Below are 25,710 nucleotides of genomic sequence, written 5' to 3'. Positions count from 1 at the left end.
GGGTGGCTCAGTGGGTTAAAGCCTCTGCCTTCAGCTCAGGTCATGATCTCAGGGTCCTTGGATCGAGCCCCGCATCAGGCTCTCTGCTCAGCAGGGAGCCTGCTTCCCCCTCTCTCTCTCTATGACTGCCTCTCTGCCTACTTGTGATCTCTGTCTGTCAAATAAATAAATAAAATCTTTAAAAAATAAATAAATAAATAAATAAATAAATAAATAAATAAAAATTTTTATTTATGTTGAGAGAGAGAACATAAGCTGGAGGGAGTGTGGGAAGAAGGGCAGAGGGAGAGGGAGAAGCAGACTCCCCGCTGAATAGGGAACCCGATGCAGGGCTTGATCCCAGAACTTACTGGGATCATGACCTGAGCCGAAGGCAGATGCTTTAAGTGACTGAGCCACCCAGGCACCCCTATTTTTTTTTTTTAAATACGGCTTGTTTTTCTTTTCCTGATCATAAACGTAATTTAAAAATGGGAATATAGAAAAAATGGAAAGAGTTATCTATCAGCCTATCATCCAGAGTAATGACACATTGTCACATTTTCTGGGTTTTTTGTAATTTTTAGCATAAGGGACGGATTTTATATGATTGAGTGTCCTTGCTGCCCAGGCTCCTGCTATGTGAACTCTTGCACTCCAAACTCAGAAACCACATACATTCTAATTTATATGAAAATGTATCTCTCTCTCTGAATTCTGGCTCCATGCTCTCAGAAGTCCCATCAAGAGAATATGACGGCCCTTTTCTGTCAGCCAGATGCTCTTCTCTGACTCTGTCATGGGAGCCAAACAGATACAGAAAGCAAGAGATGCCTGAAAAGATTTTGTGTCTTCATGGGCTTTTAAAATTACCCCTTTTCTTTAAAAAATAAGTTTTTCTTCATACTAGTAAAACCTTGGTATATCATATAATACTCCCTGAGCTGTCTTGGAACCATCTATCTTAAGCCAGTTACTGTAACTTTTGTTAAGGAACAGTTCTGGAAATTTTAAATTGGAATCAGGGTGAGTGTAACATTCTGAAGTAAACTGTTCTGGTCAAATAATGAAGTTACTGTTTCTGACTGAGATATTTATCAAGTGGGCAAAATCTGCAGCAGTTCTTTGAATTCATTCTGTGTAAGGACTTTCATTCAGATTTCTGGGGAAAAAATGCTCAGAGCAGTTCTTTAAACTCTGTAGACCTGACAAAGAGTCAAAAACCAGAAACAAAACACTCATCTGTTGTTCTGATGCCCCATGCCATATGGGTTTCCTCACTGTCCAGGTGCCTGAAAGCTGGCTTGACGGTGGACACGGTGATCGTGGAGGCCTTCCTGGCCAGCCTCTCCAACCGGCTCTACATCTCCCAGGAGAGTGACAAGTATGTCTCATCCCCAAAGGGCAGCCAGTTGTTCTCAGCAGGCCTGGGTTGGGGTGGGGGGGCCTGGTATCTCGCACGTCTGTGCTTCTTACTTGCAGAGCATGGAGTCATGCATCAGGTCTGTCCCCCAATTTCAGGTGAAACTCACCTTAGAATGTTGATCCTGGACTACTCTTTGGGAGCAGAGAAAGATCTGTGTTGTACTGAGTAGAGCCAGAGACTTTATGTTTCTACCGGAAGTAAGGATTCCAGGCAGTCACTGTCTGATGACCACTTCATCTGACAGATTTTGGTAACCTTGAGGTCCAGGCTGTAGCTTCTGGGCTTCATTTCACAGAGGACTGTTCCGAGGATGCTTCTCTTTCTCCCCCCACAGGGACGCTCACTTGATTCCTGACCATACCATCCGAGCCTTGGGACACATTGCGGTGGCCCTGAGGGACACCCCAAAGGTCATGGAGCCAATTCTGCAGATCCTGCAGCAGAAATTCTGCCAGCCCCCCTCCCCCCTTGATGTGCTCATCATTGACCAGCTGGGCTGCCTGGTTATCACCGGAAACGTAAGGCAGGACCTACGGTAAAACCCATTACCCTCTGCAAGCATTGTTACTTTGATTATCAGGAGTGCAAAAATAGATTAAATTTACCCTGCAGATGAGTTAAATGCTCACAGCTCTCCTGACAGTGAATAGGGAGATTTTTTTCCAAGTAACAGGGAATAGAGTGATGGCTACCTAAGTGCTGGGAAAAGGGGGTTTAAACTCATTTTCTTGCTGATGTTAATAACATGTAATAGAATTTAAGTTGAAACCATTTCCCTTTTAGCTTTTGAAGTCTGCTGAAAGCTTTAGGAATGGATGCCCTTGATGTTCTTTTGGGCCTTTATGGTCCATACATTCCAGAAGCTTTTGCTCTGAATGATGGTAGAGGGGCCTTTTCCATGTTCCAAGGAAGGGCTTTCATGGGAAGTCATGCCATGGTAACCGTGTCCCTCACTCTCTTCCAGCAATACATTTATCAGGAAGTGTGGAATCTCTTCCAGCAGATCAGCGTGAAGGCCAGCTCTGTCGTGTACTCAGCCACTAAAGATTACAAAGATCATGGCTACAGGTAATTTACTAGACCTCGTTGTCACTCTAGATTATGTTTTCAGCGCCCTTTAAAAGTGTGAGGTTTGGGGATTTGTCTTTTGAATAAACATTTTTCCTACAAAAGCAGTATGTGTTACAAATCAGCACATGCACAAGCAGGAAATGAGCGAGTGCCACTGGGAGCTGAGCATCTCAGTGTCATTACCTCAGACCCTCCCTGACAACAAAGTGTCCACCCAGCCAGTAGGCTTTTTTATGTACCAGTGCATCAGCCATGCTGTTAACCTTCTTCCATGTGCCACCTCTAATGGCTGCAGAGTGTCCCATCATAGAGCAGCACTGAGATCTAATCAGTCCCCAGCTCGGAGGTGTGTTAGTTTGCCAGGTTTCCCTCTGGTAAGCGCTACATCGAACGATCTAATAGCTGTGTATCTGTGAGTGTCTCTGACGCTTTCCTCAGGATAGATTCGGAGAGGTGGGATTTGGAGGGTCGGAAGGAATGGACATTTTTCATCCTCAGATGTTTGATATTTGTGTAAAGTTTGGCCAGTTTTCCTGGCAGACTAAGATATGCTTCCTTGCCTGTTCCTTGCCCCTACTGTGAATGCCTTGAGGGCAGGGTCATGTTTTTCCACATCGGGAGGATCTCACAAGAGTTTGACAGACCTAGGGAAGAAAGGGGCAGGGAGGAAGACATGTGCCCCTTTGTTGGCATTTCTTTTCTCTCCTTCTGACCTTTACGTGCAGGGCTCATTCTGAGGTTCTTTCCAACTCACATTAGTGGTTGGAAGTGTGGCTGTGTGACCTTTGAAAAAGATCACCCTCTCTGTGCTTTTGTTTCTTCATCTGTCATCTGTCAAATGAACACCTGTCTCCATTTGTGTGGGTAATTGAGATCATGTACAGGAAAGCTCTTGATAAATTCACACTCTTGCCGGTGTCATTCCTTTGCCTTCTTACTGCCTCCATTTCAAGCCCAGGCTACTAGAACAGCCTGAGGACTGGTTTAGGGAGGCATTCAGCTCCTTTCCCCTTTATCCATCTATCCATCCATCTCTGGTCTCTGTGAAGAAACTGACTCACAGACCAAAACACCTCTTTCCCTCATTGCTTCCTTGTCCTGAAGTGACTCCTGCACCTCCTTGGTCCTCACACCTTCCCCTCCTTGTCTTTGCTCCTGCTGTTTTCCTTCTGACCCTTGCCTCCATCTTGCTGCCATATGCAGTACTCGGCCTTCTCCATGCCTACCAGTTCTTCAACTTCTTACTCCACCTCCATAAAGTCTTACCGCCACCAGAAGTGGTTTGTCTTCTTCCTCACCAGTGGAGGCTTTTACTGCCATTCGTTTGCCCTTACCTCTCAGGATTTCACGTGTCTGTGAAAAGGGTGTGCTGTTTGCTGGGAGATTTCTGGGGGCCAGGCAATGTGCCCAGTGCTTCATGTGGAATGTTTCATTCATCCTACACCCTGTGAGGAGGGAATTCTATTATTCTTGTTTTATTTGGTAGGAAACTGAGGCTCAAAGATGAGCCACTCACCTGAGGTCATCCAGCATAGAAGTGGCAGGCTCTGGCTGCCCCCACAGAAGTCTGGCCAGCCTTGCTGGTTTGCTGTGACTCTCTGGTCAGCTTTGTATCCAGGGATTACCTGTACTAGCACTGTCCTAATACAGGTTGTCCCAGGGCCACTGAGTGCTTCCTGAGTGCCTGATGTGAACTAATACTAGCATCAGCCCTATGGTGGAGGCAGTGTGGGGAAGAAGCTGATCGTCACAGGAAAGTTTCATGGGTGGTAATAGTGAATTAAGGCTTCCTATAATTTGAGAACTTACAGGAATTTAGCTATGTAGTAGGCTTTCAACACTCAGAAGTGTCCTGAGATCTTCACAAGTTCTGTAAGTGTGGATTCCTGGACCTCAGGCAGTTCCCCGAGGCCCTTAATGCATGTTAGGAGAGGTTAAAGCCATTTCTGTAGCAGCTGACTGTCCTTTAGGGAGCTGGTGTTCACAGAGACACTCATCCCCTCTGGAAGGCTCCTTCATTCACAGGCACTGAGGGGTGTGATGAGGCAGGAGTCAGCTGGCCTCACCCTTGCAGTCCAGACCCTGTGTTGTAGCAGCTGTCATTTCTCTCCCTACCAGGCACTGCTCCCTGGCGGTGATCAATGCCCTGGCCAACATCGCAGCCAACATCCAGGATGAGCACCTCGTGGACGAGCTGCTCATGAACCTGCTGGAGCTGTTTGTGCAGCTGGGGCTGGAGGGAAAGCGGGCCAGCGAGCGGGCCAGTGAGAAGGGGCCTGCCCTGAAGGTAGGGAGGGAGGGAGGGCGGTCACCCGGGGGCATCTGGTAAACAGCAAGAACAAAGGTTCTTTCTCGGGGCTGCTGGCAAGTGTTCGGAGAGGGTGGCTTTCTTGTAGAACCATGTCTGGCTCGTGGCAGCTACCTCCCCCGGCCCAGGGTGGTAAGTGACAGCAGCCTAGTGTGTACCCCCAAACCTCCTCTCTTCCTTTTCTCGGCCATCATGAAGCCAGGGGGTGGAGGCCTTCATCAGAACACAGTGACAACATGAGAAGGGCCAGATCTGACCTAATCTGGGGCATCCAGGGAGACAGGTCCATGGGGACAGATAAAATGACAGGTCTTGAGCCTCCAAAGAGACAGACTGGGGAGGTTGAGGCAGGTTAAGCCCCCTACCCCATCATGTCCTCTTTGACCTGTCATGTTGGTGCCATTATCTCTACCAGAGTCTCCGCCTTCATCCTCCTTTGTCTTTTCCTCCCACCTTCCTTCCCCAGACAGTTACTGTTTACCTACTGTGTGCCTAGTCAAGGGTCAGCCGACCTTCTCTAAAGGGCCAGATTATACTTATTTTATGCTCTGTGGGCCGTAGAGTCTCTGTTGCAACTACTCAGCTCTGTCCCGGTAGCATAAAGCCAGTTAAAGAATGGGCGGCTGTGCTTCCATAACTCTATTTCCAAGAACTCTATTTCCAAGAACAGGTGTGGGTCAGATTTGGCCACGGCCAAATCTTTCTTCACCCTTGTTCTAGGTGCTGGGTTTACGGAAGTGAACAGACAGACAAGGAGCCTGCTCCTGCAGACAGCAAAGCCAAAACAGGGCAGTGTGGAGAGGACCACTTTAGATCAGGTTGTGTGACGACCTGAGGAGGTGACAGCTAAATTGGAAATTGAATGAAAAGGAGCTTTTAGCCCTCTGTGTGAAAATCTTGGCTAAGGGGGAAATAGCTGGTGCGAGAAGGGGTCCTAAGAGCCTTTGCTCTGTTTGCTCTGCTAAACCCCTGGACAGTGATCTCCCAGGATGGTGCACAGCTAGGCCATCCTGATGCACAAGGGACAGAGGCATCTGTCGTGCCCAGTGGGGCCTTGGGCATCGGGAAGTGAGGGCTGCTCAGAGATGAAGGGAGACACTTGGCAGACAAAAAAGCAGAGGCTGTGATGTGTCTAAGGGGTGTTTCAGGAGTCGTTCTTCTTGTCTCCCCTGGAAAGTGTATTTCAGGGCCCAGAAGGACGCTCCTGGACTCAAGGGCTGCTCCTCTCTGCCTGCTCTTGCTACAAGTTTACATTCTTAAGACTCAGGATGTAATGCTTCATTCATGGGCTGGGAGTGAGAGTTGTGGCCCCGACAGTGCAGGGAGCCCTTTTCTACCTTCCAGGTGCAGAGCTGTGAATCCTCTTCTTTGCAGAATAGTTCCTGTTTGCGATCATGGAGGGACCAGCCCAGTGTTTAATGAGCAACTGCTATGCTTTCCCCCTAAGATGGGGCCTCAGAGAATAAGGGGACTTGCAGAATCTGTGAGAGGGGGTTGGCCAACATGTGCCTCAATGAAGACAAAGAGCCATGATTATAAATTAAGAAATGGCAATTCTTGGAATGCCTGGTTGACTCAGTCGGTTAAGCAGCTGCCTTCAGCTCCGGTCATGATCCCAAGGTCCTGGGATCGAATTCTGCATCGGGCTCCTTACTCAGCGGGGAGCCCGCTTCTCTGCCTGCTGTTTCCCCTGTTTGTGCGTGGTCTTTCTCTGACAAATAAAATCTTAAAAAAGAGAGAGAGAGAGAAAAAGAAACAACAGTTCTTCCCAGTCATCGCATATCTGGGAAGCCGTTAGTTTCCAGAGAGGAGGAGGCAGGGCTTGAGATTCTGTCCCCATGGCTGAGCGGCTATAGGGTTTTGGCAAGCTACTCACACCCCTTTTTCTCCCCCAGAGATTTAGTTATTACATATGAAATGCTTGGAATTGCCTGGCATGCAGTTGGTGCTCAATGCACTTGGCTGCTGCTATTAATAGAAAAAATCAACTGAATGTGCTGAAGTGAGAGCTTCTAGAACTGAGGCTTATCGGTGTGCACTATAGTTTATAGACTTATTTGTGTGTCCAACCAGGGAACCTACCTTTTAATAGTTATTTCTTATGTAATCCCCAAATTTTCCATAACTTGAAAAGAATAGATGTTTGTTATAGAAAAGATGCAGAAATGTTAACTGATAAAGTAAAAAGCACCCATAATTCCTCTACTCAGATGTACTCATTACTGACATTTTTAAAAAAGATTTTATTTATTTATTTGAGAGAGAGAGGAGACGGAGAGCACAAGTGTGGGGTAGGGTGGGAGGAGGCAGAGGGAGAGGGAGATGCAGGCTTCCTCCTGAGCAGGGAGCCCAAAGCAGGGCTCAATCACAGGACCCTGAGATCTGAGCTGAAGGCAGATGCTAACTGACTGAGCCACCCAGGCGTCTCTCATCATTGACATTTTGATAGACTTCCTCCTAGATTTTTTTATGGAAATATATTTATTTTAAATAATCAGGATTATATCATTGAATACTCTGAAATCCTGATTTTTTTTCCGTTTAAAATTTGCTGTGGGCACTTTCCAAAGTGACTAGATATTTTTCAGAAAGGTATCTTTTTTTTTTTTCTGAAAGATTTTATTTATTTATTTGACAGAGAAAGACACAGCAAGAGAGGGAACACAAGCAAGGGTAGTGGGAGAGAGAGAAGCAGGCTTCCCACTTAGCAGACAGCCTGATGCAGGACTCTATCCCAGGACCCTGGGATTACGACCTGAGCCGAAGGCAGACGCTTAACGACTGAGCCACCCAGGCACCCAGAAAGTTGTCTTTTTAATACCTGTGTGGTTTTGTTTTTTTTTTTTTATTTGACAGAGAGAGATCACAAGTAGACAGAGAGGCAGGCAGAGAGAGAGAGAGAGAGGGAAGCAGGCTCCCTGCTGAGCAGAGAGCCCGATGCGGGACTCGATCCCAGGACCCTGAGATCATGACCTGAGCCGAAGGCAGCGGCTTAACCCACTGAGCCACCCAGGCGCCCCACCTGTGTGGTATTTAATTTTACATGGGTACCATAACTTATATAATCATTCTACTGTTTGGCATGTTTCCATTTTTTTGGTATTAAAATGATGTTGGGACACCTGGGTGGCTTAGTCAGTTAGGCATCTGACTCTTGATCTCAGCTCAAGTCTTAATCTCAGGGTCACGAGTTCAAGTCTTGCATTGGGATCCACACTGGGTGTGGAGCCTACTTTTTTTTTTTTTTTTTAAAGATTTATTTATTTATTTGACAGAGATCACAAACAGGCAGAGAGGCAGGCAGAGAGAGAGGAGGAAGCTGCTGAGCAGAGAGCCTGATGCGGGGCTCGATTCCAGGACCCTGGGATCATGACCCAAGCCGAAGGCAGAGGCTTTAACCCACTGAGCCACCCAGGCACCCCATGTGGAGCCTACTTTAAAAAAAAAATGATATTGAGTAAACGTGTTTATATATTGCTATCTATATATCTCATTATTTCTCTGAAATTAACATTTTGTCTTTTTTTAATGAAAGGAACTCATGCTTTCAATGACTCAATTCTTTTACTTTCTAGGCTTCTAGCAGCGCAGGGAACTTGGGTGTACTCATTCCTGTAATTGCTGTGGTGAGTATTAATTAATTGAGTAGTTTTAAACTTCAGATACTGTGCTTATATTTTAGTGTTGCCTGGTGGTACACAGCAAATTTCTTAGCAAAATGCTCTTTGGAGGCCCAATGATTCTGTACATGTGGCTGTGTTTCTGCTGCCACCAGCTGTTCTGTGACCATCTCACTGGTATGTGCCTGCTGTGGTCACACCCCCACTCCCATTCTCCGTGCTCTGCCTGAACCTCCTCACCAGTTGACTAGGAAACACACTTTGGTTCTCTCTTGTGTGGCTCCCAGAGCTGAGGTGTGGCTCCAGGTTCGTCCTGTATCTTATGCCCTGCTCCGGTGCCTCTGACTAATGGTGGGCAGGCTCTGCTTCTATCCCCATCCTGGTCCCACAGGGGACACAAGGGGCTGGTTATACTTTGGAGCACAGCCCCACCCACCACCATGGTGGCAGCTCACAGTCTAGGCCCTGTCCTGTGCCACAACACTCTTCATCTTGCCTTGTCTCAACCTGCAGCCTTTTCTTCCCAAATGACCTTTGTAGAAGTTGTTTTCCCTTTTCTCAGTTGTTCCCAGCTGCCACTCCTAAGCCACGGCCCCAGGTTCTAATATTTGTTTTCATCTGTGATTCTCTAACTTCCACTAAACCTACTTTCTGGTTAAGCTCCTTCTGCCTTCCAGTTCCTTCCCACCTTTCCCCAACCCCCGTAGTTCGAGTCTTGAGCACTCACACATGTGTCCCTTCACATGGAACACCAGAGGGGTTGACCTCTGAGCTGTCAGGGTGACCCAGGGCTGTAGAGGTCAGGCAGGTGGACAGAGAGGCACCTCTCCTGATCTCAGTTTCTGTTCTTACTGCAGTCTGGGTGTTCCGATCATTTGGAATCAGTGCACTTTAGGGTCTGATTTTAGCTGGCCAAGGTGGGTGAAAATGGGAGCTGACTGGTTTATTATCATTTGCCTTTAAGATGTCACAGGTTGTACTTTGTGGAGCATTCTGCCTCCATTCACCTTCCTTCAGCTTGTCCTTTTCTTTCCTGATCCCCTGCCCTGTAAGTGACTGATTCTGGAGCAGAAGCTGAGTTGCTTGTTCCCCTGCTGCATCTGTGTCAGGATAGTCTCCTTTGCCTGAGTGTGCTGGAGGGGGAGGGGGAGGGCTTCAAGTCTGCCCGTGCCCTCACTGACTTCCTGTACTGGTGACTCTTCCCTCTCCCCTGGGAACCTTAACCACCTTCACACCTGCAATCAGGTGCCTCCCATAGGCTCTGAGGATTTGAGAACGGCCAGGACTCTCTGCTGCCGTATTTTTCATCACTGCGTCCATTGGTTTTTTTAAAACATAAACTTTTTCACTTTATACTTAGTATTGGTTAGTGTACAGTTGTGTTTTAGAAGTACCATGGTACATGGATTCTTTGTTTGGCCTGGAGGGAAAAGTGAGGGGCATAAGTCCATGGCACTCTCTCAGACCGTCTGAGGGGAGAGGGGCCAGCAGCAGGCTCCAAGAGAGAGCAGATTTTGGCAGCCTGGGGGCTTGTCTGGGGTAACACTTGAATTCCTGAATTCTGGTGAGTTCGAACACCAGAGTTCTCTGACCCGTGTGCCTGTGAGCTTTCAAGCATGTGTAGCTGTTGTCATTTAGAGTTTAGTAACTGCATAGAAGAAATTGCAGGGGGCACTTTGCACTTTCTGGGAGTAGTGACCGATGAGGTTGGCTGGGAACACATAGGTGTTCAGGTCACGGAGGCCAGGGTTGGACTCCTGGTCCTCTGCGTGGGATCCTGGGTGAGCGTCACAACCTCTCTGTGCCTGCTCTGCCCATAAAGCTTCTTGAAAAGATGAAGATGAGGCTCTGAAGTGCCCAGCTGGGTCAGTGTCAGCATGACTGTTAGCAACTATAGGCAAGCACACACTGACTTAAAATACTTTGTTTACTCCACTGCAGTGACCTTTTACGTGAATAGAATAAGTATTGTAGTCTTAACAAAAGTTAATGGTTATATTATGGGGGAGGAAACAAATATTTGATTCTATTGCTCAACAAAGAGCACAGAGAATCATGGGATCTTACATTTGCCTTCTGGTTTGCCCCTTGGACCCTCTAGGAGAAACTAGTTTCTAACTTTTTTTTTTTAATCTTTTCTTTCTTTCCTTTCTTTTGGAAGAAGATACTCTGTTTTGGATCTTTTGATGATTAAGTGTCTCCCGGTATTTTGTTCAGTGGAAGTGCCAGTGGGTTTGAGGCAGGAAGCCCCGGTGTCTGTCCATATGCAGCTTATCAGTGACTTCTCAGTGACTTTAGGAGCCTGGAGGGCATCACAGGAGACTGAGTCATATGATTTCTAAGGCTCCTTCAGTAGGTTTGGTGATCTTTGACCTGCAACTTTGTAGAATAGTGTTTCTTCAGAAGTAACACTGATTAAATCGCTTTTCTTAATGTCTAGCCCTTTAGTTAATCAAGCACCAGAAAGGGTGTCTAATGCTTAAGAGTCCTGTGTGTTCCCCTGTTGTAAACTAGTGATTTGCCAAGCTGCGCCTCCTGCTCAGAAAACACTTGTGCACTTCACTTAGAGCTCGTTTACCTGTGCCGCTGGTAATTTTTGTGGCCTTGGACAAGTTACTTATTCTCTCAGTGCCTATAAAGTTAGGTTTGTGGACTAACAGGGTTTAGGTCATGGACTCCTTTGAAACCCTTGCCCTCTCCTTCCATAGAAATGCATCTCTTAACAAGGTTTTGAATTTATTCTCCGGAAGTTGAGTGGGAGAAACCCGCCCAGGGCCCCCCAGTCAAGAACCCCTGGGCTAGATACTCTCTCAAAGATAGTAACAAGGGACGCCTGGGTGGCTTAGTCAGTTAAACGGCTGCCTTCAGCTCAGGTCATGATCCCAGAGTCCTGGGATCAAGTCCTACATTGGGCTCCCTGCTCAGCGGGGACCCTGCTTCTCCCTCTGCCTGCTGCTCCTCCTGCTTGTACTCACTCATTCTCTCACTCTTGCTCTCTCTCTCTGACAAATAAATAAATAAAACCTTAAAAAAAAAAGATAGTAACAAGAAGCCCTTATCTAGCTTATGCTAAGCACCAAGCGCTGATGTAAATCCCTTCCAGTCATTAACTCACCTAATCCTTACAATAGCTCTGCAAAGTAGGTGCTGTTATTATCCCTATTTTTCTTTAGACTTTTAAGATTTTATTTATTTATTTGACAGACAGAGATCACAAGTAGGCAGAGAGGCAGGCAGAGAGGAAGGAAAGTAGGCTCTCTGCTGAACAGAGAGCCTGATGTGGGCCTCGATCCCAGAACCCTGGGATCGTGACCTGAGCCAAAGGCAGAGGCTTTAACCCACTGAGCCACCCAGGCACCCCTGTTATTATCCCTATTTTACAGGTGGAGAAACTGAGGTACAGAACTTGCCTCAGAGTCCCACAGCTACTAAATGTCAGAGCCAGGGTTGGGACCCAGGCAGCCTGGCTCAGGGTCTGTGTTCTGAATTAATACTCTAATGCCTCTAAACCTGTATCAGCTAGTTCCTGAAAGAGAGGGTCTGGGTGCATTCTGAGTGGATGTAGGTGAACGAAAAGCGTGGAGGCTGGAGGGCCTTGGCCTGGGCCAGATCACAGAGGAGCCTGGGCTGGCTCCAGCAGAGGTGGGGCAGGCCACATTGGAAGGGAGATGGTCACCTTTTGGGTAGGGGACAGACATGGCAAAGGGCCATAGGCGGGGTTTTTGAGAGAGCCACATTTAGGAATAGGAGGAACACGAGAAACCAGCAGCAGGACAAGAAAAGCAGGAACAAGCACCAGGAAAGGATAGTGTGGAAGTGCACTGGAGAAGGAATTCAAGAAGTGGGATGTCAGCCAGCTCAGGGCTCCCCTAGAGGTCTGGAAGTGTGATAGGCAAAGATGTAGCCTCCACCCTGCACTGGTCAGGAGATACAGGAGGCGGAGGTGTGGGAAGTTGGAAAGGAAGCAAGTGGAGAGGAGTTACCAATGAACAGCAGGGCCTGGGGCAGATCATGTCTCCTCTGAGACCTCAGCTGTTTCTTCTGCCAAAAAGAGGGGATAACAGTGCGAACCTCTTAGTGTTGGTGGAAAGACTCAGTGATAACCTGCAGGCAAACCCATCACAGTGGCCCCCTACAGTGGGGAGCGTGAGGTGCTCTCCTTTTTCTGCCACCATGACTAGTATTGGTCTCACTGAGTCAAAGCCCTCCGTGACAAGACTCTATGGGTGACTCTGGAGTCAAGCCAACCTGTGCTCAAACCCTGCTCTACCTCGGCTGCAAAGAAGAAAAGGCCTCTCTTGCAGCTCTTAGCTGCACACACAGCACACACAGAGATGCTCTCAGTGTTACCGCCCAGAGTCCCCAGCACTGCAGAGGCACCAGGAGCCTTGAATTCTGAGCAGCCTTTTTGAATTCCACTCATTTTACCCAAGTAGCGAAACATCAAGACATCTGAATGTCGCTTGCTTTCTCAGACCAGACCCACTATGGGAGCTCGTCTGAGGGTCTCCCTGCGTCCAGGGATGAAAGCCAAAGCATGTGCCCCACATGAAGACTGGCATTTCAGGAATTTCTACAAAGCCCCATCCACAGCATCGTTGCCTCTAGGATTTAGCAACATTCACCACGTCCTGATCCCGAGGAATATGCTTTCTGTGTAGCACCTAAGTCACCGTGAAGAACTCAAATTGTTTTTTGTCGACCTCTGTCATTCCTGGGAATGTCAGCTATTTTGAATTTGACTTTTCTTAGTTACCTGAGCCTCAAAAAATAGAGAATTATAGCAGACACCAGTAAAAGTGGCAATATTTATTTATCTCTAAGGTAGAAGGCATGGCCATGTGTACACACTGTCCTCTGGGCAGCAGTGAGGTGACAGCAGAAGTATAGATGACATTTAGCATCAGTTCACAAGGTTAGGCCTTGAGAGAATTAAGCCCTAACACCCAGGGCACCCCGTGAATGTCATGAGGCTGCTTTTGTCCTGTGCACCATCCTTGGGAGAGGTGAGAAATTAGTCCTGCAGCTCATTTCTGTATTCTGTGTCCAGATGAGCGCTGATAATTTGAGTGATATAGCCAAAAGTTCAAGAATGGGGACAGCAGGGAAAGGAGGTACACAGGTAAGCCCTCTATAGCTTTGCACTGAGGAGGCGGGAGGAAGCTGGTCTGTATGTTGCTGACACACCCTGTGTAACAGCTGACTTATCACAGGTACGTTAACCTCTATGAACTGCTGGCATTGTTCACCGTGCTGAACGGATTCTGATGAGCTTCTCAGTCATTTGTAAATTTCTTCTCTGCTATGGGTGTCGATTTCAGAATGGTAGCATAAACCACGAAAGCCATGATGCCAAAACATCTCCATTCTCATTGTTAGAATGGAACCAGGATTACAGGGTGCCCCCCAAGACACTTGAAATGCCCAGACCTCCACCTTAATTAAGACTTGGTGGGGTTGGCAACTCTCCCCATGAAGAGCAGGCAGCTGGTACGGTGCTCATAGATGAGGAAGAGGAAGGGGCGGTCGACGGTGAAACGGACTTGGGTGGTCAGCGGCATGAACCCCACCGTGGTCATGGCAGCAGCTTGGGTGCCCTCCTCGTTCACCATGATGGTTCCTTGGTGCTTGAACTATTTCAAAGTGGAAAGGAAAGTTGTCAGATCTGGTCAGTGGGCACACAGAGGGATAGACGATATAGTGGAGTCTCCTGTCATTCAGGGTGGAAACGCCACATACAAGGCACAAACCATAGCTGGCCAGAATGACCCTTGAAGGCCTCTCTCACCTCCTGCCAGATGCAGTAATTGTGCTCAGAGGCTGTGTCATATAAACAATGCATATCTCTAAACTCCAGCACCACAGCCGCTTCTGGTGGTCGTCATAGTATGAGTGGTCTGCCAGCAAGACGGCACCTACAGGCCCCGTCTCCTTCGCACACTGTAGGAGCACTGCCAGGAGGGTGGGGCCTGGATCTGCATGGGTTTTTTTGGACTGATACTCTCTTCTTTTTTTGTGGACTGTCTGTTGTTATTTCAAGTTCAGCATATAGGTCATGCACCTTCTCTGCATATATTTTAACGGGTCTTTCATAATTCAACTGGTTGTACCTGTTTCATGGATCGGGGCACACACCTCCTCTCTTTCTGCAGTCAGCAGGAATGAGGCTCACTCCCACGCTGCTTCCTAAAACAGATTACCCTGCCCACTCAGTGTCTGGTAGACTCAGCACCGCTGACATGTGAAGTCAGACGAAGCAGGAGGGAGGCTTTGCTGGGGGCAGACGCTGGGGAGAGGTGTGAAGGGTGGACAAGGGGAGAGCGTACCAGATCAATGGTGATCCTGTGGTCTGAGATTCCTGTCATATTGCTGTCTTTGTCAAACAGTGCCATGACCCCCATTGACTTCAGGGCCTCCACGAGGTTGTAGTTCTTCTCCAGCTTGAATTTTGGCAGAAGGACTTCTCGAGTTCTGGGCAGAGAAGAAAAGGGGGCCCAGTTTTATTGAACCACAAGTTCCAAAAGAATCCTGTTTTTCCTCAAATGTCCACAACCTCATTTCCCCCATCAACCCCAGGTTGCTTTTACCACAGAATGGATGCAGCACTTCTTGAAATTCATATCCTAGTACTGTCAGTTGAGTTTTTGGGAAAGACCATCCATTATAATTCCGGTTCTTTAAAATGGAGGCATGGTTAGTGCTAGGTAGTCATTTCCTCCATACTGTGGGGTTCATGGCCCGCCTTCCAGGTGAGCTCCAGAACTATACTGGTTTGTGGTTTGAAAAATATCTGAAATAATTATCTTGTTTGGGTCCTTGATTTTACGCATTTCTTATTTTGTCAAGTAAGCAGTTGAATATCTGATCAGTGGACAGAAAAAAGAACCCTTCACGTGCCGGAAAGTGCTAAACTTTAGTTCTCTGTCCTTGTCTCAACACGTTCAGTCCTTATGGGTAAACAGCAACTACACTGCCCATGGGGCCAAGTCCAGCACACAAAGGGGATAAAGAGACATCAGACACAGCTGAAGAGTTTGCTTTCCTTTTGACAAGCCAGGACTCACGTGTGTGAAGCAGCAAAATGGTAAAGGTGGTAGGATAATGTCTGAACAACCAGGACAGATCTAACTACTAGAGCCATCCAGCAGGGGCTGAGGAGGAGGGGGTATTCCTGGGGCTTAGAAGGCTGCCCATAGCTTGAGAGATGGTGTGAGCCAAGCCTGGAGGGAGCTTGAGCCGTGGTCCGGCTGGCATGCAGAGGGGCACTGGGCAGGGGGAGGAAAGAGGAGGAGGGACAAAGCAGGTCATTTGGGGGACTGTGTCTGTGGGCCTGGCCAAGAAGCTGGGCTGTATCCTGTGGGGAGGTGGCCCATAGAGAGCTTCTGAGAACAAGAGCTGGAGCTAGTGGGTGTCTTGGGGACGCTATCTGGAGGCCAGTGCCATGGGGCTTGAGGAATGGAATGGGCAGGCTGGTTAGGCCTTCCTGGCTCAGGGTGGAGGTCACAGACAGTGAGGTTAGGAAGGAAGTGGGTACAGAGAGGACATTTCTAAGGAAAAATTGACAGGGCCTGATGACTCATTGATTCCTTGGGCGAATACCTTCCTCTAAGAGCCCTCTTCTGGGTTTGTTCCATTTCTCTGCATTCTTGTCACAAAAGGAGACCTGAACCAGATTCACATCTTAATATGGGCCTAGCCAGTTTCCAATAGAACAGAAATGTTACTTCTCTATTTTTTCTGCCATGTTCTGCTAATAATCATAGTAATTGCTTGAAACCTGTAGTTTTGACTCTGGAGTAATGAGAGAGGAAAATCATGAACGACATGTCCTGAATAGATTATGAGGCCTACAGCATTTCCTGCACAGGGAAGGAAGAGCTAATCACAGGCACCAGGCACTGTGATGGGTGTTCAGAGTCATTTTTCTAGGTCTCTCTGTAATCCTGGGAAGTCATAGAATCGTGCTTCTTCTATGAGTGTTGAAGCCAGGGCTCAAAGCTCTAGAGCAAGTAGGTGGCGGGGCCGGGATTGTTTCTGAGCTGGCTCTAAGTCACCTGCCCCCCACATCTGAAACTGTCATGTGGTGGGATGGGGGGCAGATGTGTCTCACAGATGCTGTCTGATTGCTTCTCACTGAGCAGGAAGTTTGGGCTGAATTAACAAGAGTGGCCAAGATGGCAGTTCTTGGGTTTTTATGCACACGTCTCCCTTCTTGAAATGACCAAAATCCCCAGTGTTTCTGGTCTCTCCCAGCTTCCCAAAGATCAAAAGACCAAACATTCAACCTCAGGTACCTGTTTGTCATGCTTTTCTGCCATCTCTCCACCACCTGGGGCGTCAGCTGGGTCTCAAGGGTCTTCATCCCAGAGAGCTTGTGCGGAACTACGATGAGCATGCTGATGCCCCCGACATATTCCAGCTGCAGGACATCGCAGTCCAGCTCCTGGTCATTTGCTGCCAGGAAGTTCCCCTTGGTCTGCATCATGGAAACTTTGACCACCTCTCGCTCATTCAGCCGGAAGTTGTGGTTGTGTGTCATTTCTACAGGGAATTTATTCACCCAGGATCCTGTAAAGTCAACAAGAACAGGGCTTTTATTAAAATACTATTTTAAAGCCATGGTCCACACATGTGAGCATGCATCAGAAACACCTGGAGGGCTTGTTCTGACTGCACCCCCCACCCCCGAGTCTCTGGTTCTGTAGGTCTAATTTGAACCAAGAACTTGCATTTCTAGCACATTCTTGCTAATTCCTGGTCTGGAGACTACACTTTGAGGACTGCTATTCCAAATGATTCCAAGGTCAGAATGCTGACATACTCGTAGGAAGTATGATAATGGTAGAGAAGTTAGACAGACTGGAATGAATTCTGGTTTAGATGAGGGAACTAACTAGTTGTTTGACTATAGCAAGATGCTGAACGTGCCTGGACCTTTACTTGTTGACCTGTAAAATGAGCAGCTTTTTGCTCACGGCTGCTGTTTCAGCGTCTTTCCTCCCTTCCACTCTGACTCCATTGGGACTAGAAGGATACACTGATGATGCCATCATATCTTCATGTCAGATTTGGGTATAATGCTGTGTGTCCAGGAGTAAGTGCATGTCTGTTTCATCTCTAAGATGCTAGTAACTATGATAATGGCTGCTGACTGACAACTGAGAACTGGCAGTGTGCCAGGCATTTGTCCAAGCTTCTTTCCCATATCCTTCATTTCCTCTTCCTAGCAACCATATGAGATGCGTGTTTTTTTATTATAAGCCTTGTTTTACAGAGGAGGAAACTGAGGCACAAAGAAATAAAATAACTTGTTCAGGGTTTCTAGCTAGTAGGTAGAGCCGCTGGGGCGAGATAAGCCTCCTCCCCGGCTTCTCAGCCTCAGCACTGTTGACATGGGGCAGATCTGTGTTGTGGAGGCTGCCCTGTGCATTGTAGGGTGTTTGCACCAACCCTGGCCTTTACCGCCGAGGTGCTGGGGGTTCTTCCCCCACCAGGTTGTGGCAAGCACAGACGTCACTGTGCTTCTGCTAGAGTCACACATCACCTGGTTTTCTTTCTGACTTCCTCCTGAGACCCAGCCTCTGTTTTCATTGTGCTTTACAAGGAGGTTATAATATTTGAACTAAAAATCAAATTTGTGGGGTGCCTGAGTGGCTCGTTGGTTAAGTGTCTGCCTTCGGCTCAGGTCATGATCCCAGGGTCCTGGGATCGAGCCCTGTGTTGTTAGGCGTGCTGCTCAGCGAGGAGCCTGCTTCTCCCTCTCCCTCTGCCTGCTGCTCCCCCTGCTTGTGCTCGCTTGCGCTCTCTCTCTCTGTCAAATAAATAAGACATTTTTAAAAAATCAGATTAGTAACACATTGAGGAACTAGCGATTAAAATTGTATTTCTAGACCGTCATTTCTTTTGATAAGCATCCGTGATTTAAAAAAAAAAAAAAAAAGCCTCCGTGAAAGATTGGGTGCTATAGGTATTTCATCCCTCTGATTCCAGTGGTAAATTAAGTGACCATCCAACACGAGGGGAAAAGAACACACGTATGTTTGCCACTTTAACCCCTTGGCGTGGCACTGGTTACAGTGTGCCAGAGGTTATAAACCGACTATTGTCATCATTCTGCAGTCCTTGCTGGCGGAAATGGCTTGTTGCTGTGTTTCTCTGCCTGCTCCTGATCACTTGGCCAGCCTAGTGCAGAGGCACTCATGTCTGGGGCGCCCCCACAGACCAATGGATCAGGTGCTGCCCAAGTAACTTATACTGGCTGTTCTAAAGCTGTTCCTAAACACAGGTTAGTTGCTCACAGAAGCAGAATAAATGTCACTAGCAGTATCATACCTACCTAATATATTACATGATGTTGACATCTGCAGTTTTACTCCTTCAAATTCATTGAGCTCTTGCCACATACCAGGCTAGCACTGCATCACTCTGTCTTGCAGTGCTGCACACAGCCCTGTCAGAGCCGGTGTTATCATCATCTCTGTGATAAAGGTGAGGAACCTGAGTTCCAGACACATTGAATGACATGCCCAAGGCCACATGAATAAGAAGTGGGGAGGCCGGGGCTTAAACAGTTTGCTCACTTCCATGTACTTAAGATCAGTCATAAAAAGTATATGTGGGGGGGTGGCGCCCAGCTCTTGATTTCAGCTCAGATCATGATCTCAGCATGGTGAGATTGAGCCCTACTTCAGGCCCCGTGCTGGGTGTAGAACCTCGTTGTGATTCTTTCTCTCTTTCTCCCTCTCCTCCTCCCCGCTGCCTACATTCACACTGTCTCTCTTAAAAAACACGTATGTGTGTTCACCATATGTATGCATATATGGCATGTGTCTGTGTGTCTGTCACAAGCCTATTAGAGCCTCAGCCTTTGAACACCCACTACAAGGCCAGCAGTGTGCCTGGCATCTGAGAGGGAAGCCCAGGGGTCTGGCTCAGCCTCCATGCCCCTCCTTTGGTCTTGGCTGCTTCAGCCTTACTTTGCCCATCCGGCAGAATGCCTGCCTGGCTCAGCTGCTGGAAGGCCTCAGCCCTCCCTCGGCAGCCCCACCACCCCAGAGTGGCAGCCAAGAGAGGGTACGTGTCCTTCGCCTACCTGGGCTGCCATAACCAGTGCTAGAGCTAACTAGCGAGGAAGCACAGCCTCCCAGGCCTCAGGGACTGATTCTAGCTGGTGCCCACCAGGTTTTGGTGGCAGAGAGGAGAGTGGTTGTATGTCACCATGAGTCATTGAGATGTGGACGCGTTTCTAGTGTCTGCCCTTTGACTCTCTAGGCTTGTAGAATAAGGTAGAAGTTTCTTCCAGTTCAAGTCCCAGGGAGGGCGCTGTGAATGAGGTCTGGATTTTACAAGTCCATTGCCCATTTACTTCCAGGATCCCAGGGGTCCTATGTCTGTGTAGTGGCTTGGGGGTAGGGAATGTCCTCCTTGTTTGTCTGGCCCAGAATAGTTGGTCTGGAGATAATAATTTATTTCCCCACCTCTCCTTCCCATTAGTACGCAAGGGTCCTAAAAGGAGTTGCAGGTATTAATGTTAGTCAAGCTGAACAGTTTTTAGACACCTGCCTTCAGCCTCTTGTCCATATTCCTGCTTACTGATAACTGGGAAGGGAGATGGGAAAAAACCCAAATCCAAGATGGCCAAATGCTTAAAAGGTCTTTCATCTTTTTTCTTCGAATTTAACAAAGCGCTAGAGATGGCCTGCAACCTTGGCTCTGCCCCTTACTGGCTGTTCACCATATATACACAATGTGCCCTGGGAGCATCATTTTACTTCTCTGTGCCTTGGTGGCTCTGTCTGTAAAATGAGATGCTACTAACAAGGTTGTGCTGAAGTTTCTGTGTGCATAGAGCACAGACTTAGGGCTCAGTGTCAGCTGCTGCCGTCGCCTCATCCTGCTCTTCCCTGTGAGCTGACCTTGTGACTTGGTTTCCTGGATAAATCGAGCTAGAGAATACAGTTCTTGATGCTCAGTGCAGCTGCACACTAAAAGAATATGTCACGAGTTTGTTTTGAGAAACAAAGCTATTTCTTACCTTTAAAGTAGATGCAGTTTAGAATCATCATCTGAGTACCTGGGTCTATACTCTCCAGTGCGTCTTTTATGAGCCCCTTGGTGATCTTTAGAATGTGGTTATTGGTTTTCGATATGAAGGCAGGGTCTGAGAAATCAGCCGCCTGGGCCTCTGCAAAGTAGTACTCTCTTACTTTTCTTTTGAAGTCATCCAGGATTGGAAATTGCTTCTGGACATAAAGATCATTGACGGACCGCAGTGTGTACCCAAAATTCCTCCTGAAGAGGCGATGAGTCAGCTTGCGGAAGAGATTGTGAATGGTCATGATTTCATACTTGCTGCTGGCATTGACAAAGTCTTTGAAATGCAAAATCGAGTGCACTTGTTCATAGGTCTCCCCCCGCAGGCCAAAGGAAATCATACCCATGGCCGTGGAAATGCCCACTGGGGCTATGAAGATGTTGTCAGAAGAACGGGCCTGCTCCTTCAGTGCGCGGTAAAGGTTGAAAGCGAACTTGGCATTGAGGATGTTGAGACGCTGGATCCGGCTCTTGCCTTGGAAGAGCTGGAGGATGTTCCCAGCACCGGCCTCTGAATCGGTTGGCAAAACCGCATCAATGATGTCAATATAGTCATCATCTTCGCTGAATATCTTCTCTAGGTCCAGATAGTCCTCATCCTCCTCCCCCTCTGTGATCCAGTCGTTGGTGACCGTGTTTTCCTTGTGGAAGTCAGCAGGGAGAAGGGGCATGCTCAGGTTTTTGCTACTTAACTGCCCCCATTGGGGGTCTGCAGATAGAGAATCTTCCCCTCCTTTCTCAAGCTGACTTGTCAGGCTGTTGCTCCCACACATGGACATTAGGATGAGAGAAATGATGAGGGGTTGGAAAAGGTGTTTCATTTTGGCAGAGCTAAAGCTGGGAGAGAAAACCAGTGACAGGGTCAAAGGTGGCCTTGCAGACCAGCCACCGGCGTGCTCAGAGCTTTGACCCCAGAAGATGCCCTGGGAGTGTTAGTCCTTAACCATTTTACTATCACACATCTTAAGAGAAGCTGGTGAAGATAAACAGATACCTAACATTTGTGTGGCTTCATAAACCTACCTGAAGGATCTGTGGGCCCCAACTTGAGAATCCCTTCTGCAAAGATTTACAACACTGCGACCATATATAGATTCCTGCGGACTCAGTGTTCCCAGGGAGTTTCTTTTTCATTCACTCACCAAACTTTGTCTCCTGTTTTCCAAATGACTTATTAGGCACTGGAGGCACCCCCACCAAGGGGCTCCTCCAGCTAGACAGGGAACAGATGTGCAGTAAAGCAGGGGGGCTCTCATAAGGACACTACCAAAGCAGGGGTGCTGAGCTGGGGTGTGGCCCTGCCTCCTGTGGTAGGAGCGGGCTGCCAGGAGAGCCTCACCAAGCTTCACTGGGAGGTGGGGCCTGAGTGGAGAGAGTGAAAAAGGCGTACAGGCCAGGCTTTCTGCAAACAGGTATTCTAAAGATATGTGAAATTTGTGTTATTATTTGCGGTTGTGCAATTTGCATAACATTTGGAATTTGTCATAATGCAGAGATCCTCTGGGTACCCAGTGAAAGGTGGCTGGCAGCCTGTCTTTCCCCTGGAGCCCCAGAGGCTGTGAGGCTGTCTGGCTTACCACAGGTGTTCTATCTTCTCTCCATCTGTTCTTTGACTCCTGATGCTGTCAGGAGGACCTACTAAATCTTTTTTCCTTAACTGCTTTGAGCATGGGGTTGGGAGTAATCTTACCAGCTCTATAAGGTCTGTGTGAGAATGATGTTGGAAAGCTCTCGCTTGAAGGCCTGAGGGGAAGTCCCTTTATTTAAATAAGATGAGTTCTGGGCTGCCTGGTGGCTCAGTCAGTTAAGCGTCTGCCTTCGGCTTAGATTATGATCCCGAAGTCCCAGGATTGTGCCCCATGTCCTGCTCCCGGCTCAGCAGGGGAGTCTACTTCTCCTTCTGCCCCTCCCACCGCTCGTGCTCTCTCTTTCAAAAAAATAAAGTCAAATAAATAAGGTTTTACTACATATACTGTGGTAAACCTGTCTTTACCCATCCCCTGCCTTATTCCAAGGAAGGACCTGTCATGACTTGTCAGATCAGTTTTACCTGCCAAGGGGCTTTTTCTCTCTTTTGCTTACTTCCTGCCTATAAATTGCATCCTGGGTAGATGAGCTATTATCTGATGTTTCTGTGTTTCACCAGGTCAGCAGTGGTAGGCATTTATAATGTTATACCATCATACATGATCCCAGTGTCACTTCTGAACAACCTGGGAAGAAGAACTGTATCTTGTCAAGTTTGTTGTGTGTGTGGAACCATCTCCCGTTAACTAGGTATTGGAGGACCAGAGTATCTGGTTCCAGTCCAGGCCAGATAAGAATTACTGGTGTCTGTTCAGTAAACATTTGGACTTGTTAGTCTGAATTTGGGCCTAGCTATACGGATACCCAACTTGTGATGCTCTCAGTTTTGTTGATGTTGATGACAGCAGTGACTCTTTTTTTTTTTTTTTTTAAGATTTTATTTATTTGACAGAGAGAGAGATCACAGGAGGCAGAGAGGCCAGCACAGAGAGAGGGGGAAGCAGGCTCCCCGCTGAGCAGAGAGCCTGATGCGGGGCTCGATCCCAGGATCCTGAGATCATGACCTGAGCCAAAGGCAGAGGCTTTAACCCACTGAGCTACCCAGGAGCCCCCAGCAGTGACTCTTGATAGAGGTCTGCTAGATGCAGGTGCTGTGCAAGGAATTTAATCTATGTAACTTAACATCATCCTTCCAGCATTTTATATACCAGGATCCTGAGCCTTATGTCACTGTATGACTATTTGTGGCAGCGGAGCCTCTGCCTTTTTGCCTCCGAGCACTAGAACTGGTTTCCCTGCCCACCCACTTCCACATCACCCCCATCTTCCTCCTTGGGTCTTTCCCAACAGTACCATGAAAATAATCAGCTCAAATGCCATTCTAATCACCACCGAAAGACTTCTGAATCACACACTTTGAGGGAGCAAGTCACCTCAGTTTCTGACTTTGAAAATGTCTGTTGTCTTTTCCCACCCCACCCCACACCCTCCCTCCAGCATCCAGCCGAGGCTGCGGTGCTGTACACTTGGCCCAGGCATGAGAAACCATTTCTGATGTGTCTGGCTGGAGGTAGAACTGGGCCAGTTTCCAGATAGAACTGGGCATGGATATTGACAGCAATACACTGTAAAAAGTTAGAAAAGAAGAAAGCGAGCAACTTGGTTGAAGTCTCCTTGCTAGGCTGCACTTAGGAAGATCCTTCTCAGGCAAAAACAAGGTTAAAAAAACAACAACTTGAATAAATAAAAGTTCAGGAAAAGGAATCTGAGACCAGATAAGGAGGCAGAGGTGAAGACCTTCATGTTTTTTTATCCTGTGTTTATATAGTGTATTTGGAAGCTTCTTATACTCTGTATAAGATGCATTATATGATGAAAAGCCAAAAATAGTGTTCAGTATTCCCTTTTCAGAGGAAGGAGAAAAAAATTCTTATATTTTCTCTGAATTGAAATTAAGGATCTAAAAGGCCAGTCTTGGTGCCTGGGTGGCTCAGTTAAGCATCTGCCTTTGGCTCAGGTCATGATGGTCCTGGGATCGAGCCCCACATCAGGCTCCCTGTTCAGTAGGGAGTCTGCTTCTCCCTCTCCCTCTGCTTCTCCCCCAGTTTGTGCTCTCTCTCTGTCACATTAAATCTTAAAATAATAATAATAATAAAAGGCCAGTCTTCCTATCATTTTGCCATTTAGTATAACAATTATATAAGACACTTTATTTTTTTAAAAGATTTTATTTATTTATTTGACAGAGGGAAAGAGATCACAAGTAGACAGAGAGAGAAAGGGGGAAGCAGGCTCCCTGCTGAGCGGAGAGCCTGATTCGGGCCTCGATTCCAGGACTCTGAGATCACAACCTGAGCCGAAAGCAGAGGCTTAACCCACTGAGCCCCCCAGGTACTCATATATAAGACACTTTAAAACTACCACTAGGTTATGTTTAAATCCTGGTGACTACTTTTGAAGAGAAGCAATATTTTTTAAAGGTAAATCATTCAAAAGTTTGCCTTTCTGGGAACTTTATATGGTGCTTTCTTATGCCAGTAGTATGGAGCAAGGTTGGCCTTTTTGGTCACACATCAAAGCATAACACCTGGACATCTTAGTCCCTCTTGGCTATGTCTTCAGGCCCAAAGAAAGCAGATATGATGGGGGGAGAAGTGACTGCTTGAAGTTTTAAAAACCTTTCATTTTGAAATAACTGCCAACATTAGAAAAGTTGAAAAACCGACATAAGTGTTGCCTAAGTGGCTCTGTCATTAAGTGTCTGCCTTCGGCTCGGGTCATGATCACGGGGTCCTAGGATTGAGCCCTATGTTGGTCTCCCTGCTTGGCAGGAAGCCTGCTTCTCCCTCTCCCATTCCCCCTGCTTATGTTCCCTCTCTCGCTGTGTCTCTCTCTGTCAAATACATAAATAAAACCTTAGAAGGAAAGAAGGAAGGAAGGAAGGAAGAAAAAGAAGGAAGGAAGGTAGTAAGGAAGACCGACGTAGAGAACAGCCCCTGTATACCCTTTTCCCAGATTCACTGGCTTTTGTATTTTGAACAGTTGCTTTATGGCTTTCTCTCCATATATACACATCTGTGCGTATGGGTGTGTACACAAGCAGGCACACACATAAACTCTTTTTTTTTTTTCTGAAACCTTTGAGAATAGGTCACTTTTGGCGTGTCCCTCAACTTTTAATTCAAATATATCAGGGAAAAATGTCTAAGGACAGGGGTATTTCATGTACCATCATAGTACCATTACATACTTAAGATAATTTAACATAGGTACAATATTTTCCTATTCTAGTTCCTATTCCAATTTTGTCAGTTGTGTCAGTAATGTTACTGACAGAATGTTATATTAGGCAGACTAAAAACAAAACCATTTTTCCATTTTTAAAACAGTGTAGAAAGCTTTTGAATTTGTAGTTTGATAGAGAAATGCATGTTATCCATCTCTAACCACTGCAAATAAGAATTTAAAATCTACAGAAATGTTAAAAACCAAACTCACCTCTGTGCTTCTGAGAAGTGGTGTTGCAGAGATGAAATGAGCCAAGGTCACCAGCGGGGTTTCAATGTGAACTTTGGTGCTGGGCTGGTGTTGGGTATTTTTCAAAGTAAATATGTCCCAAATCAAATACCATTCAACTAGCTTTGTCAGCACAACCCCCCTCGGCTGGGTCTTTGATCTCTGCTGAG

The 25,710-nt window shown here is 47.2% G+C and overlaps 2 protein-coding genes across 2 annotated transcripts in view; one reads left to right on the top strand and one right to left on the bottom strand.

Annotated features, from left to right (window-relative positions):
• LOC111142396 (phosphatidylinositol 4-kinase alpha) overlaps positions 1-25,710 on the top strand; it is a 118,299-nt gene that overhangs the window by 45,122 nt on the left and 47,467 nt on the right. The window contains exons 15-19 of the mRNA XM_022495456.1: positions 1,268-1,363; positions 1,740-1,923; positions 2,370-2,473; positions 4,595-4,763; positions 8,360-8,410. Of these exons, the coding sequence (XP_022351164.1) occupies positions 1,268-1,363; positions 1,740-1,923; positions 2,370-2,473; positions 4,595-4,763; positions 8,360-8,410 (604 nt within the window). The remainder of the gene's footprint in view (positions 1-1,267; positions 1,364-1,739; positions 1,924-2,369; positions 2,474-4,594; positions 4,764-8,359; positions 8,411-25,710) is intronic.
• On the bottom strand, positions 13,779-25,533 carry LOC111142397 (serpin family D member 1). Its single transcript, XM_022495457.1, has 5 exons — positions 25,523-25,533; positions 20,439-21,328; positions 16,699-16,972; positions 14,731-14,875; positions 13,779-14,037 (listed from the first exon to the last, which is right to left on the bottom strand). Exons 2-5 carry the CDS (start codon positions 21,316-21,318, stop codon positions 13,846-13,848), a joined length of 1,491 nt encoding a protein of 496 aa, XP_022351165.1. The 5' UTR covers positions 21,319-21,328; positions 25,523-25,533; the 3' UTR covers positions 13,779-13,845.

Source organism: Enhydra lutris, unplaced genomic scaffold (genome assembly GCF_002288905.1).
Source record: "Enhydra lutris kenyoni isolate GAN:26980312 unplaced genomic scaffold, ASM228890v2 scaffoldscaffold8, whole genome shotgun sequence".
Classification (NCBI taxonomy): domain Eukaryota; kingdom Metazoa; phylum Chordata; class Mammalia; order Carnivora; family Mustelidae; genus Enhydra; species Enhydra lutris.
The sequence above is the reverse complement of the archived record's forward strand: the minus strand, read 5'-3'. Positions and strand labels throughout refer to the sequence as shown.